Raw genomic sequence first — 24,991 nt, 5'->3', positions numbered from 1 at the left:
GTGTGAGGCACTGGGTTCGGTCCTCAGCACCACACATAAAAATAAATAAAGGTCCATCAACAACTAATAAGATATTTAGAAAAAAAAAAAAAAAAGAATGCCTATGACACAAAGAGCAGGTTTTCCCTGAAGCCTCTGGAGGAAGTGCAACCTTACCCTCACCTTGATTTCTGGCCTCCTGAACTATGAAAGAATAAACTTCTGTTATTTTATGTCACTAAGTTTATGGTAACTTGTTACAGCAACAATTGGAAATTAACACAGTTACCCAAGAGTATTATGCCTAGTCAATTTATTTTTCTGTCACCAGCATATGGATACTAATCAAGTCATGGGTAAAAATTAGCTCAATTAGGATTCACAATCCTAACAGAGCCAATACATTTAACATAACTTCTCTTTATAATTTGATGCATGTATACACTGCATAACCAACACCACAATCAAATTAATGATCACACCTATAACCATCCACACTGTACTTCAGGTGCCCAGAACCTGCTTATCTTATAACTCAAAGTTTGCACCCTTTGACCAACATCTCCCCATTTCTCCTACCTCCAAGCCAGGTTACACTGCTCTCTCTGATGCTTCTATTCCTTATGTAAGTGACATCATACAGCATTTGTCTTTCTGTGTCTGGCTTATTCACTTAGTATGTTTTCTAGGTTCATTCATGTTGTTAAAAATTGAAAGATTTGGGACTGGAATGGTGGCTCACTGGTAGAACACTTGCCTAGAAAGTGTGAGGCACTGAGTTTGATCCTTAGCTCCACATAAAAATAAATAAATAAAATAAAGGTATTGTGTCCATCTACAACTAAAAAATTTTTTTAATTGAAAGATTCCCTTCTTTTTGTGGCTGAGTAAAATTCCATCATATATCACACTTCCTTTATCCATTAGTCCCTGGATGGACACTGGGGTTGATTTCTTGTCTCGGCTGTTGGGAACAGTGCTGGTAAGCAGACCCTGCAGGCTCCTGCTGTACCAGAGAGCTCCTGGGGCAGGAAGTACAAAAACACAGATACGTGGCAGGTGCCTTAGAGGCAGCTCTGTGGGTCCACAGCAATTTAAGGTGGAATGAGGTCCTTCAATGGGAAGGCTGGTCACCACCTCTACAAGAGAATTGGTGCAAGAAATACAGCAAGTAGAGTTGCCACTGCTGCTGAGGCACCCAGGGATGTAAGCAACATTCATCATGACCCTCCCCTGCCTCACCAGCTGGGTACCACAGCCTGCCTAATGAGGTACCCAGGCCTTCCCCCCTGAGGGGTATGAGCCCCTGCTGTTGGCAGTGTTTGCTGCACTAGTACCTCTCATGGAAGTACTCCAATGCACAACTCCTCTAAGTGCCAGTTGTGTGGTAACACTCAACAGCCTCCTAACAGCCTGGGTCTGTTATCCCTTCCTCTTTTGCCTGCAAGTCCACCAGCAAGAGCTCAGAATGATATAGTTGTGTCTGCAGATTCAGGTCCAGCATCCTTCCCTGCCCATCAGTGGGATCCCCTCATGCAAACAGCCCAACTCCAGTGGATCCTAAGGCTGTGGAGACAGAGCATGTTTTACATGTGAGTTGCTAGACGATGGTGAGAAATAGTTAATTCCAGCCTCTAGGTTCGTGGACGTGTGTTTTTGCTCCCCAATCCTCACCTGCTGACTCTTAGTGGATCAGCATCACATATGGGGTTTTGATTCAGTGCACATACCCCAACTTCTCAGGATACTGTCCCAAAGCCAAGACCTTAGCTCAGCCTTTAGAGGTCATTCTAGGGCTGGGGTTATGGCTGGTGGTAGAGTGCTTGGCTAGCATGCACAAGGCACTGGGTTTGATCCTCAGCACCACATAAATGTAAAACAAAGATATTGTGTCCACCTAAAATTTAAAAATAAATATTAAAAAAAGAGGTCATTCTATCTTTCCATTAGACTAGCTTCTTGTGGGTAATGCAGGACCTCAGAGAAGCGGTGGATCCATGGCATTCCACATATTGCCACATCCCTTTCACTGTAAGAGAGTTTTTTGGCCTGAGGCAATGTTATACATGATCCCACGCTGGTAAACTAAGCATTCTCTAACTCCTGGATAGTGATGTTGCCTGAGACACTGTGGATAGGGAAGGCAAATCCACACTCAGAGTAGTTTTCAGTTCCAATGAGGATAAATCAGCCAGGAACAGTGTTGCACACCTGTAATCCCAGCAGCTCATGAAGCTGAGGCAGGAGGATCACAAGTTCATAGCTAGCCTCAGCAAAAGCAAAGCACTAAGAAACTCAGCAAGACCCTGTCTCTAAATAAAATACAAAATAGGGCTGGACATATGACTCAGTGCTTAGTGCCCCTGAGTTTAATCCCCAGTTCCAAAAAAAAAAAAAGATGAATGGGATAGAAAGGGTGGGCTGAAACCAACCTGCTAGAGTGACTAGCTGATACTGTCTACAAATGGCAGTACAACAGAAGCTCAGCTTGATCTCAGCTGCTAACAGGTCAGTCAACAGCAGTAATAACTAGCGGAGTCATCATTATGCTCTCACTTGATAAGAGCGAGCCCGAGTTCGTAGGCAAAACCTGCATTTCTGTTACCATGGCACCTCCAACCATGAGCTAGCTCACTGTATAGTACAGGAAGGCAGAGGCTGGTATCGCTGTCTTGTTCAGTGACTCCCCTGCCATGAGGAGGCACAAAGATGCACACATGCTGTGACCACTCCCTGGGTCCAGCTGTTTCCCCAGACCTCCAGTCTCTAGTCTTCTGCTCTGGCCCTTTCCTGACCAACCAACACTGTCACACCCAGGATTCCACCTAAACTTCCATAAATAAGCTCCATCTACTCACTCTGCACCAAGTGATAGCCACGGCACTGCATGAGGTTCTGCTCACAGAAGATTCCCCTTATCATCACCCTGAATGGGACTGCCACACAGCAAGCAGCAGTTCATTTTCAGCTTGTAATACATCAAGATGACCCACTGTGAACCGGACCTGATTTTTATTTTCTGTTGATAGACAGGCATTGGTGCAACAAGGTAGGAGGTGTGGGACCACAGTCACCTTGTCCTGTAGATGACTGCTCCCTCGTGGAAAAGGTTGGCTCCATTCCCAAGGATACCTTTTTCATTGAACAATGAATGAATTATTCTTATTACTTGGTAGATATGACAATGTCTATCCCAGGACAAGCAGACTGAGTTGCAAGGTCATTTGGTGCCCCAATCAGGTGTTCAGCCTCTACTTGGGTGTGGTAGCATGCCAGGGGCTGTTTTTACCTGGCAAGTGATTTTACCAGGTGTACTACAAACCTCCTACTGAGGCTTGCTAGAGGTACCACTTAGGGCCTTTTCTTCCACAGATGAGCCCAACCCAGCCCACTGGTTCTGCTAAATGGCAGGGGAGCCCATCCCCCAATCTAGATCTTCAGGAAAGACTTCTTTTTCTCTATGCCCCACTCAAAACTGGCAGTTTACCAAGCTAGCCCCAAAATGGGGCTATATATATATAGAGAGAGAGAGAGAATATATTACTATATTCCCTAGTAAATTCTGGCTCCAAGTAGAGAAGTTCATTAAAGTGCTATGCCTCTTTCTTCTTGATTGGGATGCATAATACAATAACTCCTTACCTCAGAGGCAATGCCCCAGCTTCCCCTAGAACATTGTACCACTAAGATACAACAGGTTCTATAACTTTGGAGGCTATATCCTCTAACATTTATGGTCTGAGCATAAATGTTAGAGCATAAATGTTTATGAGCATCAGTGTCACTTCCTTCTTCACCATGTCAAACTAGTATGACGTCATTTATGACTTGTGGAGTGTCCAGATGATAAGGTCCTTACAGACTATGTTGTAACAGAAAACAGGAGAGTTAAAACAGCCTTGGAGCCACATAATGCATATGGCTGTCCTTCCCATATAAATGTTATCTGCTTTAGATCCTCTTTACTATTGGGAATTGAAAATAACGTTCAGTATATCAGTCACTTCATTATCAATGACAGAGGTGCATTAATTGGTTCCAATAAAGACATCACACCAGGCATGGCTGCTGAGATTGGGAACACTACTTGGCTAAGTCTATGATAGTCCACCTTCATTTACATGAATATATTTGGATTTTCAGGGACTATCTAGGTGAAATGAAAGAGTGAAATGAAGGAGTGAAATGGGAAAGTGACACAATTCATACAAATTCACCTGGAAGGCAGTGTTGCTTCTGATTTACTACCCTGGGGGGACCACTAGGGTGGGGAGTTTCTACTTTGCTCCTCCTGCCACATGGTTCTTACTCCACAAGTCAGGGATCAATGTATGAGCTCTGCTTACTGTTAGGTATAACCATCCAAGCACACATTAGGACCAGGGAAACTACCACAAGGAGTTGGGGCAGAATTCCATTTTTCATGAGATTTTCATAAGCCCCTACTCTAATCAGAAGACCAGGATGCTTCAGGTGCCCTGGCGTCAGCTCAAGTCCTGTGTCTAATCTTCGGAGTTCTGGATAATCCCTTTTCCATAACAAATTAGTTATTTAAGTGCCTCTAGGCACCTTTAGGGGAGGAGTGGGGAAATATTTCTTGTGTATACTTATGGTAGCACTCTAGAATCTGTCCTCAAGGGAACCCTCCCTTTCAATCAATGGGCTTTGGGGGTCTCAGAACTGGCTCAGATTTAAATGGAGTGAGGGATCAAGATTTTCTGCGGCAGCAGCTGACATTTGCCTTCCCATTCTTGATTTCTTTCTGGTCATTCGAGTTAGTTAGCTGCCCATGTGTTTTATCCCAAAGAGCACCGAGGTTCAACACTAGCTGCCACAAATCCTAGTGGGTCAAACCTCCTGACTGCCACACCCACATGCACTTACCATGGGATGCCCTCCTGGGAAGTGAGTCTGAGCACTCCAAACAGCCCAGGTGGGCCAAGGAGAACTTACAAAACCCCAGATGTCTGCTCCAGAGCTTGATTCTGCAATTGATTCTAGGTCTGGAACCAATCACAGAATTGGTCAGTGAAGGGGGCGCAAAGACGACAACTTCAAGCGGCAGCCAAGGTTTCATTACTCTGAGTTGCCAGGAGTCATCGGAACTGTTTAAACAGCCCCATTCTTTCACTCGCACGATAAACGTTTATTGCACGCACCATATACCCCCACTTCCCTCAACCTAGACGTGCGTCTCTCACGCATCCTAAGACTCTAAACCACACTGCCCAGAACAGCAACGCTGTGCGGGAGCCCCAAGGGCTCACCTCCACCGGTCCGAGCCTCCCGCAGGATCCTGCAGAGGGCGCGCCCCGCCCACGTGTCGTAAGCCTCACCGCTCACTCTTCTGATTGGCCAATACACTTTCTTAGTTCCGGGCCGCGGTCCACACAGCTCCCGGTCTTTCAAACGACCCCCGCCCAGAGGGGCGTGCCGACAAGCGCCCCACCCAGGGAAAGAGACTTTGCTTTTTGCCTTGCACAGGGGAGGGGCACAGCGAAGACAAGCGGCATTTGGGGCCTTCGGAAAACTGAGGTCACGGAGAGAGCCGAGTCGAGCCGGAGAAGCCCGAGTATGACCGGAGAAGCGCAGACCGGCCGGAAGCGGAGTCGAGCGCGGCCGGAAGAAGCCGAATCCGTCCGAAGGGAGCTGAGCGCAACTGGGCGTTGGGCCCGGCGGAGCCCGCGCCATGGCGGCGGAGGGGACAACTGTGGCCGAAGGCGGGACAACTGTGACCGAAGGCGGGGCTGTCGGCGGCCGCCTGGCCAAGGACAGCTTGTGGCAGTCTAAATCCCCGGACGCGGCCCCGACCCGGCGACGCTCCTCGTCGCTGTCGCGTGACGCCGAGCGCCGAGCCTACCAATGGTGCCGGGAGTACCTGGGCGGGGCCTGGCGCCGAGTGAGGCCGGAAGAACTGAGGGTTTTCCCTGTGAGGTGGGAGGTCAGGGGTTAGCCCCTCCTGTGCGCCGCCGGGGCCCGGGTCAAGGGTCAGCCTCGGAGTCCTCGAGACTTTCCCGCTTCTGCTGCCTCCGAGTGCTCATGCCTTGGGTGGGGCGGGGCCCGCGGGGGCGGGGCCCGGGGGCGGGGCTCGGGGCGGGGCCCGCGGGGGGCAGAGCCGGGAGGGGCTAGGTCGCGCCGTGAGGGACTTTCTCCTGCTGAGGGTGCCTGATGTGGGTCTGCAGCGGAGGTCTCAGCAACCTGCTCTTCCGCTGCTCGCTCCCGGACCACCTGCCCAGCGTCGGCGAGGAGCCCCGGGAGGTGCTGCTACGGCTGTATGGGGCCATCCTGCAGGTAAGGGGGAGTTAGGGCTGCAGGATGGCCCCATACGGCCTTAAGTCGTGCTGGTAGTGTCGTCCCCATTACGCCGTTGAGGCCAGGGACTCAGTGATTTGTACTTTATCATACTAGAACTTGTGCTCCAGAGCCTCCAGGTAGTAGATAGTTCCAACTATGGTGGGCGCAGAAAGCAGACGCTCCTGTATGTGCCAGGGCCCCACTGCCTTGGGTCCTCCTGACAGGCCCCTTTACTATCCATCTTCCTTCAGGGTGTAGACTCCTTGGTCCTAGAAAGCGTGATGTTTGCCATTCTTGCAGAGCGGTCGCTGGGTCCCCAGCTCTATGGAGTCTTTCCAGAGGGCCGGCTGGAACAGTACCTCCCAGTATGAACCCAGCCCACTTCTCCCCAAATCGCCTTCTCCCCTCAGTCCCTATCCCTTCCCCAGTGTCTGCATTCACATCCCAGTCTTTTCCCCAAGACTTTGGCCTCCTCCCATTCCCCTACCCCTTCCCCCTCCTGCCCCTGCCCCCTCACCACCCTGATAGGTTCCTGGGTGCAGAGCCGACCATTGAAAACTCGAGAGCTTCGAGAGCCAGTGTTATCAGCAGCCATTGCCACGAAGATGGCCCGATTCCATGGAATGGAGATGCCGTTCACCAAGGAGCCCCACTGGCTGTTTGGGACCATGGAACGGTAAGTCAGGCTTAGGACTTACCTGAACTGGCACACACCTGAACTGAACCAAATTCTGTCCAGCCCTACAGTCAAGTGGATTAGGCATTTCCAGTATCTAGTATGGGCACTCAAGATTCTCAGCCAATAGAATGACTTAATCTGGTTTCAAGGGCAGTTGGGAGAGAGGGTAAGGACAGCAAAGTGAGTGTATTCTATTCTTTGGGCTTCAGGTACCTAAAGCAGATCCAGGACTTGCCTCCCACTGGCCTCCTCAATATGAACCTGTTGGAGATGTACAGCCTGAAGGATGAGATGGCCAACCTCAGGTAAGGGCAGGCAAGCTGTGGGTGTGAGGAAGGTAGCACCAAGAAACTAGGAGTCCTCCCCAGGGTCTACTTAGGGTTAGGGTCATGGCCTAGCCCACGAGGGTGACTCTAGTCATTCCTAATCAGTACCCATGCCTCTCCTACCCTTGTAGAAAGCTGCTAGATTCTACGCCATCGCCAGTGGTCTTCTGCCACAATGACATCCAAGAAGGTAGAAGAAGTTTTCCAATCCAAGGTAGAGGGGCCAAAGGGCCCTCATGTGACCCGAACCCCATCCCTTTCCCCCAGGGAACATCCTATTGCTCTCAGAGCCTGAAAATGCTGACAGTCTCATGCTGGTTGATTTCGAGTACAGCAGTTATAACTACAGGTGAGGGTAGAAGGGAAGGCTCCTATACACCTGGTTGCATGGGAGGAAAAACAGACCAGGTGTTCATCTCTGCATTGTAGCTGCCCAGGGCATTTGGGAACTGAATGTCTACCTTGTTTCCCCAGAGGCTTTGACATTGGGAACCATTTTTGTGAATGGGTTTATGATTATACTCATGAGGAGTGGCCTTTTTACAAAGCACGGCCCACAGACTACCCTACCAGGGGACAACAGGTATGTGGGCTGGAGGATGGGAAACAGGCCTCATCCTGTAAGAGAGGAGGGAAGTCAGTCTTGGAAGGGTATGGCCAGAAAGGGTGCTAAATATTTAAGTCTCTCCAGTTCCTGGCTCTTGTCCATTGATTTCAGCTCCATTTTATTCGCCATTACCTGGCAGAAGTAAAGAAAGGCGAGACCCTCTCCCAAGAAGAACAGAAAAAATTGGAAGAAGATTTGCTGGTAGAAGTCAGTCGGTGAGGAAGGGAGGGGCACCATGAGAGTAGGCCAGGGCTCCAAGAAAAGGGGGATTACAGGTAAGGTGCCAATGCACATTGAGGCCAGAGATATGGAACATGAGGTTGAGGCTGGCAAGGAGGAACAGTTTTGAGAACTGGAAGAGTCAGGATGAGGTAGGGATTAGAATAATGGAGAAGCTAGAGTTTAGGGACTGACCAGCCTAGGGAAGGGGATCCAGGCGATGCCAAACGTGCTCTTAAATGCCCCTTCTTATCCTGCCCCCACCTCCAGGTATGCTCTGGCATCCCATTTCTTTTGGGGTTTATGGTCCATCCTCCAGGCATCCATGTCTACAATAGAATTTGGTTACTTGGTAAGTAATCCAGGGGTGGGCATGTTAGGTGGGAGCTGGAGTGCACCAGGGACCATATGTCCTCTAAGAAATCTGGGTATTCCCAGGTGGTCAAAGGATGGTAGAGGGTGCTGGTCCTAAGTTCTTCACTATTGTGAGAGGTGAATTTCCTTTCCTAGGAATATGCCCAGTCTCGGTTCCAGTTCTACTTCCAACAGAAGGGACAGCTGACCAGCTTCCAGTCATCATCCTGACTGTCCAGTTCCTACTCCTCAGAGTTTCTCCTGGAGCCTCCAGGGCAGGACCTTGGAGGGAGGGGCAGAGGGCGGGAGTCCCTGGGATGGGGCTGTGCCCCACAGTGCAACTGTATGAGGAGGCTGACCTCTCCTCCAATTTGAATAGTCCCCAAGGCAGGCAGGCAGGAGCCCTTGGGCTGTGTACCTTAATAAATGAGCTTCTTCCTTCACAAGATATCTTGTTCCTGACTAGCTGCAGCAAAAATACCAAGCCAAGGAATGCACACAGACTGACCAAGTGACCACTGCTTTCTGTTCAGTGGTCTGAGCTTAAAATGGTTGAGGATCCATTCTGCCCATTGGGGTACCCTATCCCTCAACCCTCCCCTCTTGCAGCCTAGAATAACAAATAAAGGGAGGACTGGGGAGTGAAGAGGTTACAGAGAGCCCTGGGATGAGCAGCCAGCCTGAGAAGGGATCAGGGAACAGGCTGCACAGCTGACACAGCCAGCGACCTTTCCCTTACATTCAACTATTTTTAGCTCTAATGCCATCCTCCTCACGTGAAACTCTTTGCCTCCCCCCACCCCCATCGTTGTCCCCAACCCTTGGGGCTCCCAGATCTTCAAGCACCCTTCAGTCTGCAGGAACTACCCACCTGATTCCCACCGTGGAAGGGGAGTTTCTGGTTCCGCCCTGCATCTATTCTCTCGACCCCAATTTGGGAGTGGGTGTCAGATTCCCGGTAAGGGCGGGGTATCGGTGGCCAAGCCTGAAGGACGAGGGGACATGGGCCAGAGTGGCCAGCCCCATACACTGACAGGACCGAACCTGAGCTGTGAGTAGGGACCAGAAAAGGGCGGCCAAGCCCCCCACTCGGCCCCTAGCCCAGCTCGGGAACCAAGCCGGTGCTGAAGTCCAGAGTTGGGGGCGCCTGGAACCCGGCTCTGTCCAGGCCGACTCCGCTTCCCAGGACGCTTCTCCCAAGCCCAAGGCCGCCCTTCGCTGCCCTTGGGGTTCCTGGCGCTTTCATGGCCCGGACCCACTTCCTTCACCCTCATAGCTAGGCCAGTCCGAACGTGCGCGCGGGTTCCGCGGCAGTTGGCGGGGCTGGGAGAGCCCGCCCGGGGGGCGCGGGCCTCCGAGGCCACCAGTGGGGTGGGGGCAGGGCGGGAAGGCAGGGGAGGGGGGCGGGGGCCAGTGGGGCGGGGCCTCAGCTCGGAGAGGGGGCGGCCCGGGGAGGGGCTGGCCTGAGCTGCTGCGCACCCTCCGGCCACCTACTCCCAGGTGCCGACCAGCCCCCAGGATGGCGGAAGCACACCAGGCCGTAGCCTTCCAGTTCACTGTGACCCCTGACGGGGTGGACTTCCGGCTCAGTCGGGAGGCACTGAAGCACATCTACTTGTCCGGAATCAACTCCTGGAAGAAACGCCTAATTCGCATCAAGGTGGGCTCAGGTGGTCCGGACCTCGCTCCCAGCAGGTGCAGGGCAGAGGCCCCATGATCAGGGTCTCTCATGGCTTTGCTTTAGCAGTGTGGTGGGTACAAGCCCTAGCAGTGCAGAAACCATAGTGGTGACACAGGTGTGGTGGGGCACAGTGAGCAATGGGTGCTGCAGGTGTGAGGGCCTGAGAAGGAGAATACAGGTGGTTGAGGCAATGCAGAGAGCCGAGTCCCGGGACTTCACAGGTGCCTGATTACCTCGTCTTTCTTCTCCACAAGGATGTCTATTTCTGCCCCACAGAATGGCATCCTTAGGGGTGTGTACCCTGGCAGCCCCACCAGCTGGCTGGTTGTCGTCATGGCGACAATGGGTTCCTCCTATTGCAAGGTGGATATCTCCATGGGTCTGGTCTGTTGTATCCAGAGTTACCTCCCTGAGAGGTAAGAAGCCAAGAAGGCAAAAGTGTCAAGGGCAAACCAGGCCAGCTCCCAAGGCCAGGGTTCCTGAGTTGGGCAGATACAGGACAACAGCCATGGCTGGCCACAGGGGCAGTGCTCCCCCAGGGCCACCATCATCTCAGTCCCACATCAGTTTGTATTTGATGAATATACCTTAGTATGTGTGCCCAGAGAGTTTCTTGCCCCTCTGTGCCTCCCCTGAGATAGTTCCAAGTCATCAACTGCATGTCAGAAGTCCCAAGACTGGTCTCCAGGGAGCCCTCCTCTGCAGCCTTCCTTCCTTCTCCAACAGGTGTGGCCCCTACCAGACCCCGCAGACCCGGGCACTTCTCAGCATGGCCATCTTCTCCACTGGGGTCTGGGTGACAGGCATCTTCTTATTCCGCCAAACCCTAAAGCTGCTTCTTTCTTACCATGGGTGGATGTTTGAGATGCATGGAAAGACCAGTCGCTTCACCAAGATCTGGGCTGTGAGCAGAAGTATTGGCGGGTTCAGGCACTTGGTTTGAGAACCTGCGGGGCTCATTTGGGGTCTGAGAAGGAGGTGAGAGGCAGACTGAGCACTGGTGTCTGGTGCATGGTTTGTCCTGAAGGGGTCAGGAGAGTTCTGAAGGCCTCACTTATCTGCTGATTTGTGTCTGTTCTTCCACTGGCTCCCGCACCAACTCTGTGCTCTGTGTCCCCAGATCTGTGTCCGCCTTCTGTCCAGCCGGCGGCCCATGCTGTACAGCTTCCAGACATCTCTGCCCAAACTTCCTGTCCCCAGCATACCAGCCACAATTCAGAGGGTGAGGGCCTGGGTCCCAGTGGGCACAGGAGGCTGGATTCAGAAAACTTGCCCAAACATAAAGAACTATTCCCTGTAAATAATGGGCTTGAGACTAATGGGGCCGGGGTGAGGAGAGAGAGGTGGGAAGAGAGTTAAGGCAGAGGTAGCCATGACCGTCTGGCTCCCATGTAATGATAACTTGGCTGAACAGTACTTGGAGTCTGTACGGCCCTTGTTGGATGATGAGGAATATTACCGCATGGAGACACTGGCCAAGGAATTCCAGGACAAGACTGCCCCCAGGCTGCAGAAATACCTGGTACTCAAGTCATGGTGGGCAACGAACTATGTAAGTCTGCTGTCCTGGGATTGTCCTCACCCATAGGTCTGACTGCCCCTTCCCCTGCTGTAACCTCCATCCACCCACAGGTGAGTGACTGGTGGGAAGAGTACATCTACCTTCGAGGCAGGAGTCCCCTCATGGTGAACAGCAACTACTATGTCATGGTAAGAACTAGAGCCCCCTGGCTCTGGGGCCGGGATTTAGGACAGCCCAAAGACTTAATGGAAGTTCCTGTGGGTGAGTGGGGGTTGTAGAGTGAGATCTGAGAGAGAGGGAGGAGAGAGGGGAGAGCCTGGAAGAAGAGTCCTGAGGCAATATAGGGGAAGTGGCCATGCCAGGACAAGGAGAATCCTGAGACCCTGCAGCCTGTCACTGCCTCGTAGGGTCTCTTGGGCTCACTGTGCCTGCCTAACTCAGACTTTGTCATTGCCTTTCTTGTTCCCTCACTAGCTTCCCAACCCCAGTTCCCTAGACACTTTCTAAGGGACTTCCTAAACCCACCTTGCTCTGTCATTCTGTGGAGCCAGGTGATGAGAGCCAGGCTTCACTTCTCAGGGCTCAGGAACTCACTGTCTATCTCAGTCCACATGGCTGGCACTTGTCCTGACTGTCGCTAGCGCACAGCCAGCTGGTCTCCCTGCCCTCTCCTTTCCCACTGTCCAGAGTGCACAGGACAGGGCAGCCTATTGGAACTCCCCTCCTCCACAAACTGTCTTTCCAGAAACTTATACTCAACCTGTCCAAACCAGAGGTTTTAAGCTGCTCTTTGGTGGTAGAACCCCTTCTTCAAAGCAAAACATGAACAAATAAAATAGCAACAGATGAAAGATGCAGCTCTGGTTGAAGCTGGGTAGCTGGAGCAGGGTAGTGTAAGTTACACGTTGGACTGAGAGCAACTCATGCCCTGGATAAGTTGGTCCTTGGTGGGGTGAGACCCAGGTGATCCAGACAGAGGCCCCCACCCTGCAGGCTCTGCTCTGTCTGTAGGACCTTGTGCTGGTCAGGAACACAGAAGTACAGGCAGCCCGCCTGGGAAATGCCGTCCATGCCATGATCATGTATCGCCGCAAACTGGACCGTGAAGAAATCAAGCCTGTGAGTTACATCAGGATTGAGAATGGGGTGGGAAGGGGAGGCCTGAGTCTGAGCCATCCTGGGTCTTCCTCCCAGGTGATGGCACTGGGCATGGTGCCCATGTGCTCCTACCAAATGGAGAGGATGTTCAACACCACCCGCATCCCGGGCAAGGAAACAGGTACTAGGCCACAGCCAAGCACCACTGGCCCATCATGGCTAGGTGCCCTACTGCTGCTCACCAACCAGAATCTCCAGTGTCTCAGGATCATGAACCTGTGAAAAGTGGTCAGTTTGTGACGGATACCAGACATGTGTCATTTGCAGGCATGATCCTGGTGCTGGGACCCCAAGGGGCCTAGAACAGAGCTTCTCCCCTCCAGGGCTTCACTGTGCATGGGAAGGTGGTCGTGTGAGTAAATAGCAGTGGAGCTTAGAAGCACAGATACCCTCCCCAGAGTCCATAGAGGAGGAGAGAGCAGCAGGTTTGGCAGAGGCAGTAGCCTTCCCTGTTTCTGACACTGTCTCCTGGGGCTATCTGTATAATTTCCTAGCTCGTTGGCTCCTTCTTCTATGGAAGATCTCACAGGATGGTTGTGAGAGGTAGTACAGGGCCTGGCTTAGCATGGAGATCCACCCCAAGGGGAAGGAAGGCCCAGGATAGAGCTGGGCAAAGCAGGGTCTGCAAGGGCCACCTAGAAAGGGCTCACATGGGGAGAAGTCTCCCCAAGGACCTGCCTCAGCCTGCCCACCGGCCTCTGTCACAGATGTGCTGCAGCACCTCTCCGACAGCAGGCACGTGGCCGTCTACCATAAGGGCCGCTTCTTCAAGGTGTGGCTCTATGAGGGCTCCCGCCTGCTCAAGCCTCGGGACTTGGAAATGCAATTCCAGAGGATCCTGGATGACCCCTCCCCACCCCAGCCTGGGGAGGAGAGACTGGCAGCCCTCACTGCAGGGGGAAGGTATCTGGGCCTGTGGGGAGGGTTTGCCTTGGCCTAGGTTCAAGGCCTCATGAGGAAAGAGCGTGGACCTGTCTGCCGCCCTGGCATTGGGGGTGTGTAGGGCCACACAGTGAGGGCCCTGGAGATGTCAGCAGTGGGCATGAACCTCTAACAGTCAGTGTGTGGAGGGCGGGACCAGATGCTCCTCCCTCACCCAAGCCCAGCCCAGCCAAGCCAGGTCCTGGGTGGCACCCAGATCCAAAGTCCTCTGCCCTTGTGCTCCCAGGGTAGAGTGGGCACAGGCACGCCAGGCCTTCTTCAGCTCTGGCAGGAACAAAGCTTCTCTGGAGGCCATCGAGCGTGCTGCGTTCTTTGTTGCCCTGGATGAAGAGTCCCACTGCTACAACCCTGATGACGAGGCCAGCCTCAGCCTCTACGGCAAGGCCCTGCTGCATGGCAACTGCCACAACAGGTGTGTGCCTTGGCCTCCGTGTTGAGGGTTGGCCACGGGCTAGAGAACGAAGATAGGAGTCAGGGTCACGGTCAGTAGTCAGGCTGAAGTGGAGATAGAGGTGACTTTTAGGGTTACAGTTGAAGACTAAGGAGTCTTAACATTAGGTCTAGGTTTAGGGCTTGGATTATTGGTTAGAATTGAAGGATTAGGGATTGTAGCGTAAGGTTCTGTGTATGTCCCCAGCTCTTGAGTCACCCCTGTGTCTACTTCTCCTTCAGGTGGTTTGACAAATCTTTCACTCTTATCTCCTTCAAGAATGGCTTGTTGGGCCTCAACACAGAACACGCGTGGGCAGATGCCCCCATCATTGGGCACCTTTGGGAGGTAACAGGATTGGAGGGGGGTCTGCAGGGCAGGCACTGGCAATGAGGCTTAGTTCTCAGCTTGACGTTTCTCTACAGTTCGTCCTGGGCACAGACACCTTCCACCTGGGCTACACAGACACTGGGCACTGTCTGGGCAAACCAAACCCAAGGCTAATACCTCCTCAGAGGCTGCAGTGGGACATTCCTGAGCAGGTATGCAAACCAAGAGCAGTAGGCTGGCACGTGAGTGATGGGTTCTGAGTTGCTCTGCCTTCTCCTCCCCTCTAGTCCCTACTACTTGGCCTGGCCCTCAGGGGAAAGGGACAGGAGCTCCCCTGGGGTGCCACAGGGAAAGCAGAGTCCCTGGGTCTTCTGTCATTGGTGAAAGATGGAGATGTGAGGCTTATGTCTACCAGCACCTGTTAGTGCCTCCCTCTTCCCCCTCTGGCTTAGTCGGGCCTCACAGAGTCTCCTCAGGTTGTTCTTTGTGCCCCCTGCCAGTTAAGCTGCCTTTGCTCTTCACCTGTCACCAAGATGTCATGCCTCCTAGACATGACCTGGAGTCCTGCTTGGAGGGCTCTGCCCCCAGCTGACTCTTCCATGTCTTGGCAGTGTCAGGTGATCATCGAGAGGTCCTACCAGGTGGCCAAGGCACTGGCAGATGATGTGGAGCTGTACTGCTTCCAGTTCTTGCCCTTTGGCAAAGGCCTCATCAAGAAATGTCGGACCAGCCCTGATGCCTTCGTGCAGATCGCCCTGCAGCTGGCTCACTTCCGGGTAGGAGCCCCTTGGGTGCTGAGTGGGCAGGGCAGCACCAGGGTTACCTGATGGATTCACCCTTCTGTGTACCCCAGGACAAGGGCAAATTCTGCCTGACTTACGAGGCCTCCATGACCAGAATGTTCCGGGAGGGGCGGACTGAGACCGTGCGTTCCTGTACCAGTGAGTCCACAGCCTTTGTGCAGGCCATGATGGAGGGGTCCCACATGGTGAGCCCCCACCCCTGCTTCTCATTCCCCAGCCCCCTGTCTGCCTTAAGGGTCAGGGCTACTCTTTACCCCTCTAATTCTGCCCTCCAGAAAGCAGACCTCCGAGATCTTTTCCGGAAAGCTTCTGAGAAGCACCAGAATATGTACCGCCTCGCCATGACAGGGGCTGGAATTGACAGGCACCTCTTCTGCCTGTATGTGGTCTCCAAGTACCTGGGGATCAGCTCTCCTTTCCTGGCTAAGGTCAGTGTTGATGGTGGGTGTGTCCTCCATCCCCCTGCATTCAGGCCCCAGGGGCTTGGCCTTGGGGTGGGGCTCTACTCTTTTCTGCCTGGCCAGTTCCCCTGAAGTTGCTGTAGAGGGTGGGGGCCATCTTTCCCACACCATGCCCAGCCCAGGTCAGCAGGGTCCTCCTGGTGGAGTCACTGTGCTTGTAGGGGAGACACACACAAACGTGTGACCCATCAGGTGATGGCTGTGCTATTGATAAAAGAAGCTGAGGCAGGGGCGGGGCAAGAAGGGCCTTGCCTGGCAAGATGGAGGGTTTCCCACAGAGGCTGAGGTGAGACAGAAGGGCTGTGTGGACCAGGGGCAGCAGCCAGGGAGCTCCTGTACATTGCATATTCCTGCACCTTCCGTCAGATGTGGCCTGCCTCAGGTCTGGACTGGGTGCTGAGTGCCTCATGCCTAGCTGGCTTTTGCCTCCCTCTTGCAGGTGCTCTCAGAACCCTGGCGCCTCTCCACCAGCCAGATCCCTCAGTCCCAGATCCGCATGTTTGACCCAGACCAGTACCCCAATCATCTGGGTGCTGGAGGTGGCTTTGGCCCGGTGAGTATCCCTGAGGAGGCGTGGGCAGCACCAAAGCCCAGGGTTTCATTAGGGGGTGCAGAGCCTTGACCAAGGCAGACCAGGGTAGGAGTACCTTGTTTAGAGGAAATTCCCAAACCTGCATGACAGCAGAATGGCAGCTGTCAACCCAGCATACAGGACCAGGACCCAGCCATTCTAAGCACCTTTCCACTGAAGCGTGACCACATCCAGAGCAGGTTTCCAAGGAACAGGGCAACGTGTCGGGTCCTTCTGAAATCTGTCTACTCAGCGAGTCCAGCTCTTTCCTACTGAGACATTCACCCAGATGCCCAGCTGGTTTGTCAGAAGGCTAGAGGCTTCCCTGGAGAAAGGAGGATGGTCTAGAGTATGAGGTTCTTGAGGGAAACAGCAGTCTGGGATACCTGGTAGGGGTCCAGAACCAGAGGGGCAGCATTGTTTGATCTTCACACTGTTTCCTGGGTGGGGAGAGGGTCCTGCCCTCTGGAAGGACGCAGCATCTAGAGGTGGACCTCCTCCTGAGTCTGTCTTGGGAAGAGCAACACCAGCTTGGCTTTGAGGCCTTCAAGGTCAGTTTACATCTTCTACTTCACCTCTCCTCCTCAGGTAGCAGATGATGGCTATGGGGTTTCCTACATGATTGCAGGTGAAAACACTATCTTCTTCCACATCTCCAGCAAATTCTCAAGTTCAGAGACGGTGAGTCTCCCCTGCTCCAGCTCAGCCCTGAGAAGGGGTACCACCTGGGGCAGCCCGGGAGCACACTGCACCTCTGGGTGGAGATTAGTCCTTGTTTGTGGGGACAGGGGCGGGAGCTCTCCAGATGGTGTGTCTGAGTCCTCAGTTCCCACAGAATGCCCAGCGCTTTGGGAACCACATCCGCCAAGCCCTGCTGGACATCGCTGATCTTTTCCAAGTTCCCAAGGCTGACAGCTGAGGACTGGAGAGATGCCAGCTGCCCTTTCATCCCCACGTTGTGGAAGAAGGGGCCTGTGACTGGATTGCAGACACAAGGGTGGCCGTGCACAGGTGCCCAGCTCTGAGGACAGCTCTGGCAGCAGGCACTCCCCAGGTGGACGCTGCTCCCTGAGGGCCTAGGTGGCGGAGGTGCAACGGGGAGAGAATTTTGATTTGATTTTTTTGTCTTGGTAGATACTAATAAAAATAAGGCTGTGTAATTCTCTCTCGGCCCTTAGGTACCTATTTTTTCTTTGGGAACTAGAAGGCCCTCCCCCTGCCCCAACTCAGGTCAGAATGGTGGAAAGGAAGACCTGGTCTGGGGAATTTTTCATGAGGGGCTTGCGGCCTGCTTTGGAGTGTGTGTATCTGCAAGTGAAGCCATCTCTGAGGCTGCTGTTCACACCCTCATGTGCACTTGGAATAGATCATTGCTTCAAAACCTTCACTGGCTCCCCAAGGCCACCTCTGTTTGTTTTCCAGAGAGCAGGGTCCATCCATCTCCTCCACACTCAGACGTGCCCACTCTACCCCTCTGGGCTGGAGCACAACTCTGCAGAGGCCTGTGGCATCCTCCCAGATTAGGTGGGGCCAAAATCCCAGACCTGAGGCCAGAGTGCCAGGTGGTCATATCTGGGAGAAGGCACGTGGGATACAACATATCCCTCCACTCAGACTGACTTTTCTATTAAACAACTTTGAGTAAACCAAAAACAATTCTTATGAACAGTGTGAGTAGGTGCTGAATCACTATTGCTGCATGCTTGAATTAATCCAGATCTCAGTGTTCTCTAGGTGCTCAGAACACAGAAGTGGACCAGGTTAGGTTGGGGGCCTTCACTTAGAAACCAGTGTTTGCTGAGCACCCACCACAGACATGGCCCTGTGCTGAACAGGGCACTCTGTCTGCCCAGTGTAATTTGTTGCCAGGTGAGGCAAGCACCATAAGCACTGAGTAGCCGGTGGAAACCAGGAGGCTTTGAGAATAACCCATTTAGCAAGTACTTACTGAGTGCCTGGCACTGGGCTGCAGCAGTGGACAAAACTAGCCAACGCTTCCTGTGGGATGGGAGTCTAATAAAGGATACAGAAAATAGCTGAGAAGAAGATGGACATCACACAGTAAGTCAGATGGAGATAAGTGCTAAGGAGACGGGGCAGATGGAGGGGTGGATGGTAATTCCAAAGGACAGGCCTTCCTGAATGGAGCCACTGCTGGCAGACTTGAACGAGAGGAGGGAGAAGAGTCGTCCCTCAAGTCCCATCCTTGAGGCAGAGCAGTTCCTGGCCAAAGGGTCAGCAAGAGCTGAAGCTCCGAGGAAGGAGGTGCCGGCTGCAGGAAGTCTGCACGGAGGGCCTGCAGCTGGTACGGTGTCTGTTGGGGAGAGGAGCAGGGGCGGGCAGACAGGGGGCAAGTCTCAAAGACCTGACTCTGGCTTCTTGAAAACATGGGGAAGCTGGTGGGGTCTGAGCACAGGGTGACAAGAACTGTCCAAATTTTAAGAGGATCTCTCTGGCTAACCAGGATGGTAGAACAAAGTGGGATGCAGTAGGGAAGAAACAGGAGGCCTGTCGGGGAGCTTCACTGTGGTGGTGGCCGAGGGGCTTACACAAAGGTAGTACCATAGGACTGGAGAATTGAGGAACTGAGAAGCTCAAAGCTGGGACTGACAAGCCTGATGTAGAGGCATCAAAGATAACTCAATTTTTTTTTTTCTTTACTTTGGGTGACTAAGATTTTTAAATGTGAAATTTGACTTGCCTATAAGGTATATTCATAAAAATGTCCCAAAGACTCTTGAAAACATAAATTAAAAACTAAGGCAAGATACAAACTCCTTATAACAGTTTTTTATTTTGTTTTGGGGTACCAGGGTTTGGACCCAGAGGTGCTTAACCACTGAGCCACATCCTCAGCCCTTTTTAATGTTTTATCTAGAGACAGGATCTCGCTGAGTTGCTTGGAGTCTCATGATCCTCCTGTCTCAATCCAAGCCACTGCGATTATAGGCATGCACCTCCACTTCTAGCCCTATAACCATTTCGAAGGTAGTTAAAACCTTCAGAGCAATGAGAGGATTCTCAGGGCACAGGCTTCTAACCGCTTGAGTCTCCATAAGTTTATAAAAATACTACTATGCTCATAAAAATGTTACATTCTATATCAGAGCTTTCTTGGGCTTCCAAAATGTCTTCACAGACTTCAGCCTCTCACAGTCTGCACAGGAGGGCCTGCAGCTGGTATGGTGTCGGGGAGAAGAGCAGGGGACAGGCAGACAGGAGGCAAGTCTCCTGTCCTGGGTAATATCTCCTGGGAAAGAGGGTTTTAGTAGGTTTCTGGAGACATCAGTTCACCCAATCCCTGGAGAGCAATGAACAGGAAGTTTTCAACAAGCTGGCATTAAGTTAATGTTGAAATTCAGTCATTCAAGTTCTTTTATCGGGTTTGTTCTTGGTTCAAATAAGTGAGAGGAAAGCCAAGCATGGTAGCACATACCGGTAATCCCAGTGACTCAGGAGGATGAGGCAAGAGGGTCACAAGTTTGAGGCCAGGCTCAGCAACTTAGTGAGACCCCCTTGTCAAAATAAAAGATAACAAAGACTGGGGATGCATCTCAGTGGTAAAGTTCCCCTGTGTTGAAGTCCCACTACCAAAAGAAAAAAGTGAAAGGAGAAACAATAATGCTAAACCGGGGTATAAACCCCCGGTGAAAACCCGCCGTACCCAAATAAGTTCCTTTATGTCTCATGGGTTTGCAAATCTGCATTAATTAAGACTAGTAGCCACAACAGGATTTAAATCCTAAAATCTCAATGACTTAACCCAAAAGAGTAAAAGTTAAATTCTTGGTCAAATCAAATCCAGTTGCGTGAGGTTGGGGCTTTGCTCCATACCATTTTTTGAGGACCTAGACTAACAGAAGCCCTACCTTCAGCATGAACACTGAACAAGTACATAGGGCAAAGAGAAAGTGAGGGCCACTTGTGGAAGGCTTTGATGGACCTAGGCTGGAAATGATGAAGGGCACTTCCATCTACAACCCCCTGGCGGAGACTCATTGCAAGGGAATGTCAGAAGTGAAGTCGGGCTGAGTGCCCGGGCTGTAATGGAAACGTTTGATGACAGCTGGTCTCAGATGCACAAGGACACAGAACAGACTGACATCTTAGGAGCTTCCTAAGAGACCAGACCTTCAGGGCAGGGGCTCTGCAGGAAATTTCAGATAGCACACCTCTATCTGCTCACACTTAAGCCAAACTGATCTTCCCTGAGTCCCCTCTCCATTCCCCAAGGAAGGCAAGCTCATCCACATCCTTACCTTTGCCCTTGGTGGACCTTCTGCCTGGAATCCTGGGCCCTTCTCAGCCTTGTAAACTCACTCCTCAAGTCTGATGGGACTACACTTACAATCAGAGTTAACCCCAATTCATGTTTTTCTGGAGTGTTATAATGGAAATCAGTGCTGGGCTATTTAAGCAAATGGAAGAATGATTGGAAATATGAAGGGCAGGTTCTGGCAGGAAAGGACAGCCAGAAAACCAGGTTCAGAAGGGACAGAAGCCTGGCAGCTTAGGGAGGAGGTGTGGCCCAGGGAGCAGTCTCTCCAATAAACAGGCAATGCTCACTAGTGTCCAGAACTGTCTGTCTCAATTCCAGCTCCTCTAACCTCCTCTTGGGTTAGACTGCTAAGAATCAGATTACTTTTAGATGCTTTTTTTAAATGGAGAGAACACGCAACAGGGTCTGGGTTTGTCAGTATTTTCAGACACAAGGTGTTCAAAATTAACCACCTTCCAAACTGGCTTCTTGGTGCTCTTTTCCTCTCCACCTCTGTACCATTTCCAGCCACATGCATATTCCTTCTTTCTCCCTCACCTCCCACACGACCAAGCTCTGTTCAGTACACCTTCTGAACACCTTTTGATCCTCTGTACTTCCCTCCACCGTGGCCATGCCTACCCTTCTCCACACCTCCATCATCACTCACCCAAAGAGCCAGAGCTTGCTCCCTCTCCATCCTGCGCCCCCACCCACCCGCCACAGCAAATGGCCCCTCCATTGTCACTCCTCCCTGTGCAGCACGGGCGAGGGTGGGGTTAGCGTTCCCCGCTTGGTGAGTTCTGCCTCCACTGCCCAGAGGTCAGGAGCGCCAGGGGACCTGGGCCCGCACTGCCTAGCTTGGCATCCTTGTGTGTACCCTGCTGCTTTTCGCAGGCGCTGCCCCAGTGTCACGATGGGCAAAAGGTGCGACTTACGCAGTCGAGGGGGAGAAATAAAGAATGGCCACACGCTTCTGCCCTTTCCCATGATTCATTCACTCAAATCACTCAATACAATTTCACTATAGGTTCTTGATCAAGAAAACGACGATCCTTAATGCAAGGCGCTGCCATAGACATAATCAATTCACAGCACACAGTTCTAGATTAATTAATTCTAAGCACTGCAAACACCCTCAGTCATGACAGGCTCCTGACAGACATTCCTTCTACATGCTAAGTTCAGGTGCTGGGTGTAAAGTCTCAGGCCTTAGGCTCCAAGTCCACAGATGCCCACTCACTCAGATGCCGTGATCAGGTCAGGAACCAAGGCAGACTTCCCCTGGGGTGGAGCCGAGGGCCAGCTGAGGGGATCATAGGGAGAAGTCGCAGCTCCCACCAGGGTCAAGATGTGGCTGTAGAGTTTGAGAGCAGTGAGGACCATGCAGAGGGTCAGCAAACAGTGACAAGTGATGGGATGTCAGTCCAGGTCCTCATCAGGCTCTGAGGTTTGTGTGCATCCTTGTTTTGGCTGGCTGAATGTGGGTTCATTTGCTCCTTCATTTGCAGTAAAGTTGGGGGCTTCGGACCACCTTTCAATCCCTATCAGCTGCCACTGGATTTCTCAGTCATTTACCCTGGGGCTAAAGCTTCTGGTCTGGTGGTCCCCACCCTAATTTTCTTGCCTTTCCCTCTTATGGGGTCCCTTTCCCCTTATGGGGTGAGCACAGCCTGCCAGAGGCTTCACTCTGAGTTTATCAGGGAGGGGGAAGTGAGTTGTCTGGGCCTCAGGGCCGCACCGGAGGGTCTGTAGGCAGGCCTGGTGAAGCTGCTGCTTTCAAACTGGAGTTTTTTTAAATGGAATGCTTCGGCTCTGGCCTAAGGCCATCCTCACACGGGGCTTGGCTTGCCCTCCCTCAGGCCTCTGGTCCTTGGGAAGACCACAAATACTGGGCTTTCAGCTATTGTTTCACACACACACACAAAGGTTTAAAGCATTGTCTACACCACATGCTGCACCCGAACACAGGGACACAGTGGTCAGACAGGTCCTCCACACGCGTGGCCTCAGGCAGAAACAGGTGGGGGGAACTTCCCTGGGACCAGGCCGGTGCCCTTCGACCCCTCTCCCCCGCCCCACACAGGGGTGCGCCCCGCCACCCCCAGGCGCCCCGCCCTTCTTCCAAGAACAGCCAATCAGTGTGAGACGCGTGCTCTGGGGGCGGAGCTACCAACGGAAAGGGGCGGGGCGTGGTTGCCAGGAGCCCATCCTGATTCCCGAGGTGCGGGACCGAGCCCCCAGCGCCTCTGGGCCAGGTGAGCAGGCCCGCCACCCCCACCCCACCACCCCCACCACCCTCACCCCACCACCACCACCCTCACCCTCACCCCACCACCCTCACCCCACCACCCTCACCTCACCACCACCCTCACCCCACCACCACCCTCACCACCACCCCCACCCCACCACCACCCTCACCCTCACCTCACCACCACCCTCACCCTCACCCCTCACCCCACCACCCTCACCTCACCACCCTCACCTCACCACCACCCTCACCACCACCCTCACCCTCACCTCACCACCACCCCCACCCTCACCTCACCCCCACCCTCACCACCACCCCCACCCTCACCCCACCACCACCCTCACCCTCACCCCTCACCCCACCACCCTCACCACCACCACCCTCACCCCACCACCCTCACCTCACCACCACCCTCACCTCACCACCACCCTCACCACCACCCCCACCCCACCACCACCCTCACCCTCACCTCACCACCACCCTTACCCTCACCCCTCACCCCACCACCCTCACCTCACCACCCTCACCTCACCACCACCCTCACCACCACCCTCACCTCACCTCACCACCACCCCCACCCCACCACCACCCTCACCACCACCACCACCCTCACCTCACCCCCACCCTCACCACCACCCCCACCCCCACCCCACCACCACCCTCACCCTCACCCCTCACCCCACCACCCTCACCACCACCACCCTCACCCCACCACCCTCACCTCACCACCACCCTCACCACCACCCCCACCCCACCACCACCCTCACCCTCACCTCACCACCACCCTCACCCTCACCCCTCACCCCACCACCCTCACCTCACCACCCTCACCTCACCACCACCCTCACCACCACCCTCACCTCACCTCACCACCCTCACCACCACCCTCACCCTCACCTCACCACCACCCCCACCCCACCACCACCCTCACCACCACCACCACCCTCACCCTCACCTCACCACCACCCTCACCCTCACCCCTCACCCCACCACCCTCACCTCACCACCCTCACCTCACCACCACCCTCACCTCACCACCACCCTCACCCTCACCTCACCACCACCCTCACCTCACCACCACCCTCACCACCACCCCCACCCTCACCTCACCACCACCCTCACCTCACCACCCTCACCTCACCCCCACCCTCACCACCACCCCCACCCTCACCCCACCACCACCCTCACCCTCACCCCTCACCCCACCACCCTCACCACCACCACCCTCACCCCACCACCCTCACCTCACCACCACCCTCACCTCACCACCACCCTCACCACCACCCCCACCCCACCACCACCCTCACCCTCACCCCTCACCCCACCACCCTCACCACCACCCCCACCCTCACCCCACCACCCTCACCCCACCACCCTCACCTCACCACCACCCTCACCTCACCACCACCCCCACCCCACCACCACCCCCACCCTCACCCCACCCCCACCCTCACCCCCACCCCCACCCTCACCTCACCCCCACCCCTCACCCTCACCCCCACCCTCACCCCTCACCCCACCACCCTCACCCTCACCCCACCACCCTCACCCTCACCACCACCCCACCACCCCCACCACCCTCACCCCACCACCACCCTCACCCCACCACCCTCACCCCACCACCACCCCACCACCCCCACCACCCTCACCCCACCACCACCCTCACCCCACCACCACCCTCACCTCACCCCTCACCTCACCCCTCACCTCACCCCTCACCCCTCACCTCACCCCTCACCCCTCACCTCACCTCCTCACCCCTCACCTCACCGCTCACCTCAGCTCCTCACCCCTCACCCCTCACCTCAGCTCCTCACCCCTCACCCCTCACCTCAGCTCCTCACCCCTCACCCCTGCTCCTCCTTATTTAATAACAAGGGTCGACAAGACGGTCAGCACAAGCCCAGCACCAGTTGAGAGCTGCCGTGATGGGAGAGGCCTGGGAGCCATAGGCTCTTACTATAGCAAGAGCCGAGAACTGTACCCCACACGTGCACACGCACCCTGAGAACAACGTTACGTTTGGGCCATCCCTGCCTGATCAACAGCCACCTAGTTTCTTCCCTCGTAATCTCACAGAGCACAAATTCCCTGGCAGTTTCCATGGCCTTGTTAATTATTTTTCT

General features: G+C 53.7%; 2 protein-coding genes across 12 annotated transcripts; both read left to right on the top strand.

Moving 5' to 3' along the window:
- Nucleotides 1–5,480: 5,480 nt before the first annotated feature.
- On the top strand, nt 5,481–9,100 carry Chkb (choline kinase beta). 10 transcript variants are annotated; one of them, XR_006851541.2, is made up of 11 exons: nt 5,487–5,920; nt 6,162–6,270; nt 6,525–6,638; nt 6,802–6,949; nt 7,162–7,257; nt 7,410–7,468; nt 7,546–7,627; nt 7,753–7,861; nt 7,997–8,160; nt 8,375–8,456; nt 8,615–8,649. XR_006851541.2 is itself a non-coding variant. In XM_046443617.2 (11 exons), exons 1-11 carry the CDS (start codon nt 5,669–5,671, stop codon nt 8,687–8,689), a joined length of 1,230 nt encoding a protein of 409 aa, XP_046299573.1. In that variant the 5' UTR covers nt 5,493–5,668; the 3' UTR covers nt 8,690–8,904. The 10 variants fall into 10 exon arrangements, 9 of the variants coding, with proteins under 9 accessions (XP_046299572.1, XP_046299570.1, XP_046299571.1 ...); XM_046443617.2 differs by having other exon boundaries at nt 5,493–5,920; nt 7,997–8,100; nt 8,615–8,904; XM_046443619.2 differs by having other exon boundaries at nt 5,496–5,913; nt 6,816–6,949; nt 7,997–8,100; nt 8,615–8,904.
- A 172-nt stretch (nt 9,101–9,272) lies between these two features.
- On the top strand, nt 9,273–17,521 carry Cpt1b (carnitine palmitoyltransferase 1B). 2 transcript variants are annotated; one of them, XM_046443612.2, is made up of 19 exons: nt 9,273–9,416; nt 9,959–10,118; nt 10,416–10,555; nt 10,866–11,043; nt 11,260–11,361; nt 11,554–11,691; nt 11,772–11,849; nt 12,673–12,780; nt 12,856–12,940; nt 13,527–13,722; nt 13,988–14,173; nt 14,434–14,539; nt 14,617–14,733; nt 15,133–15,297; nt 15,375–15,509; nt 15,600–15,752; nt 16,225–16,338; nt 16,945–17,037; nt 17,192–17,521. In XM_046443612.2, the coding sequence occupies exons 2-19, from the start codon at nt 9,978–9,980 to the stop codon at nt 17,273–17,275; spliced, it is 2,319 nt and encodes a 772-aa protein (XP_046299568.1). In that variant the 5' UTR covers nt 9,273–9,416; nt 9,959–9,977; the 3' UTR covers nt 17,276–17,521. The 2 variants fall into 2 exon arrangements, with proteins under 2 accessions (XP_046299568.1, XP_046299569.1); XM_046443613.2 differs by having other exon boundaries at nt 9,372–9,509.
- The last annotated feature ends 7,470 nt before the right edge of the window (nt 17,522–24,991 follow it).

This window comes from Marmota monax, unplaced genomic scaffold (assembly GCF_021218885.2).
Source record: "Marmota monax isolate L192 unplaced genomic scaffold, Marmota_monax_Labrador192_F-V1.1 WCK01_AAM20220418_F8-fsc00234, whole genome shotgun sequence".
Lineage (NCBI taxonomy): Eukaryota > Metazoa > Chordata > Mammalia > Rodentia > Sciuridae > Marmota > Marmota monax.
This window is presented reverse-complemented; position numbering and strand designations above follow the sequence as displayed.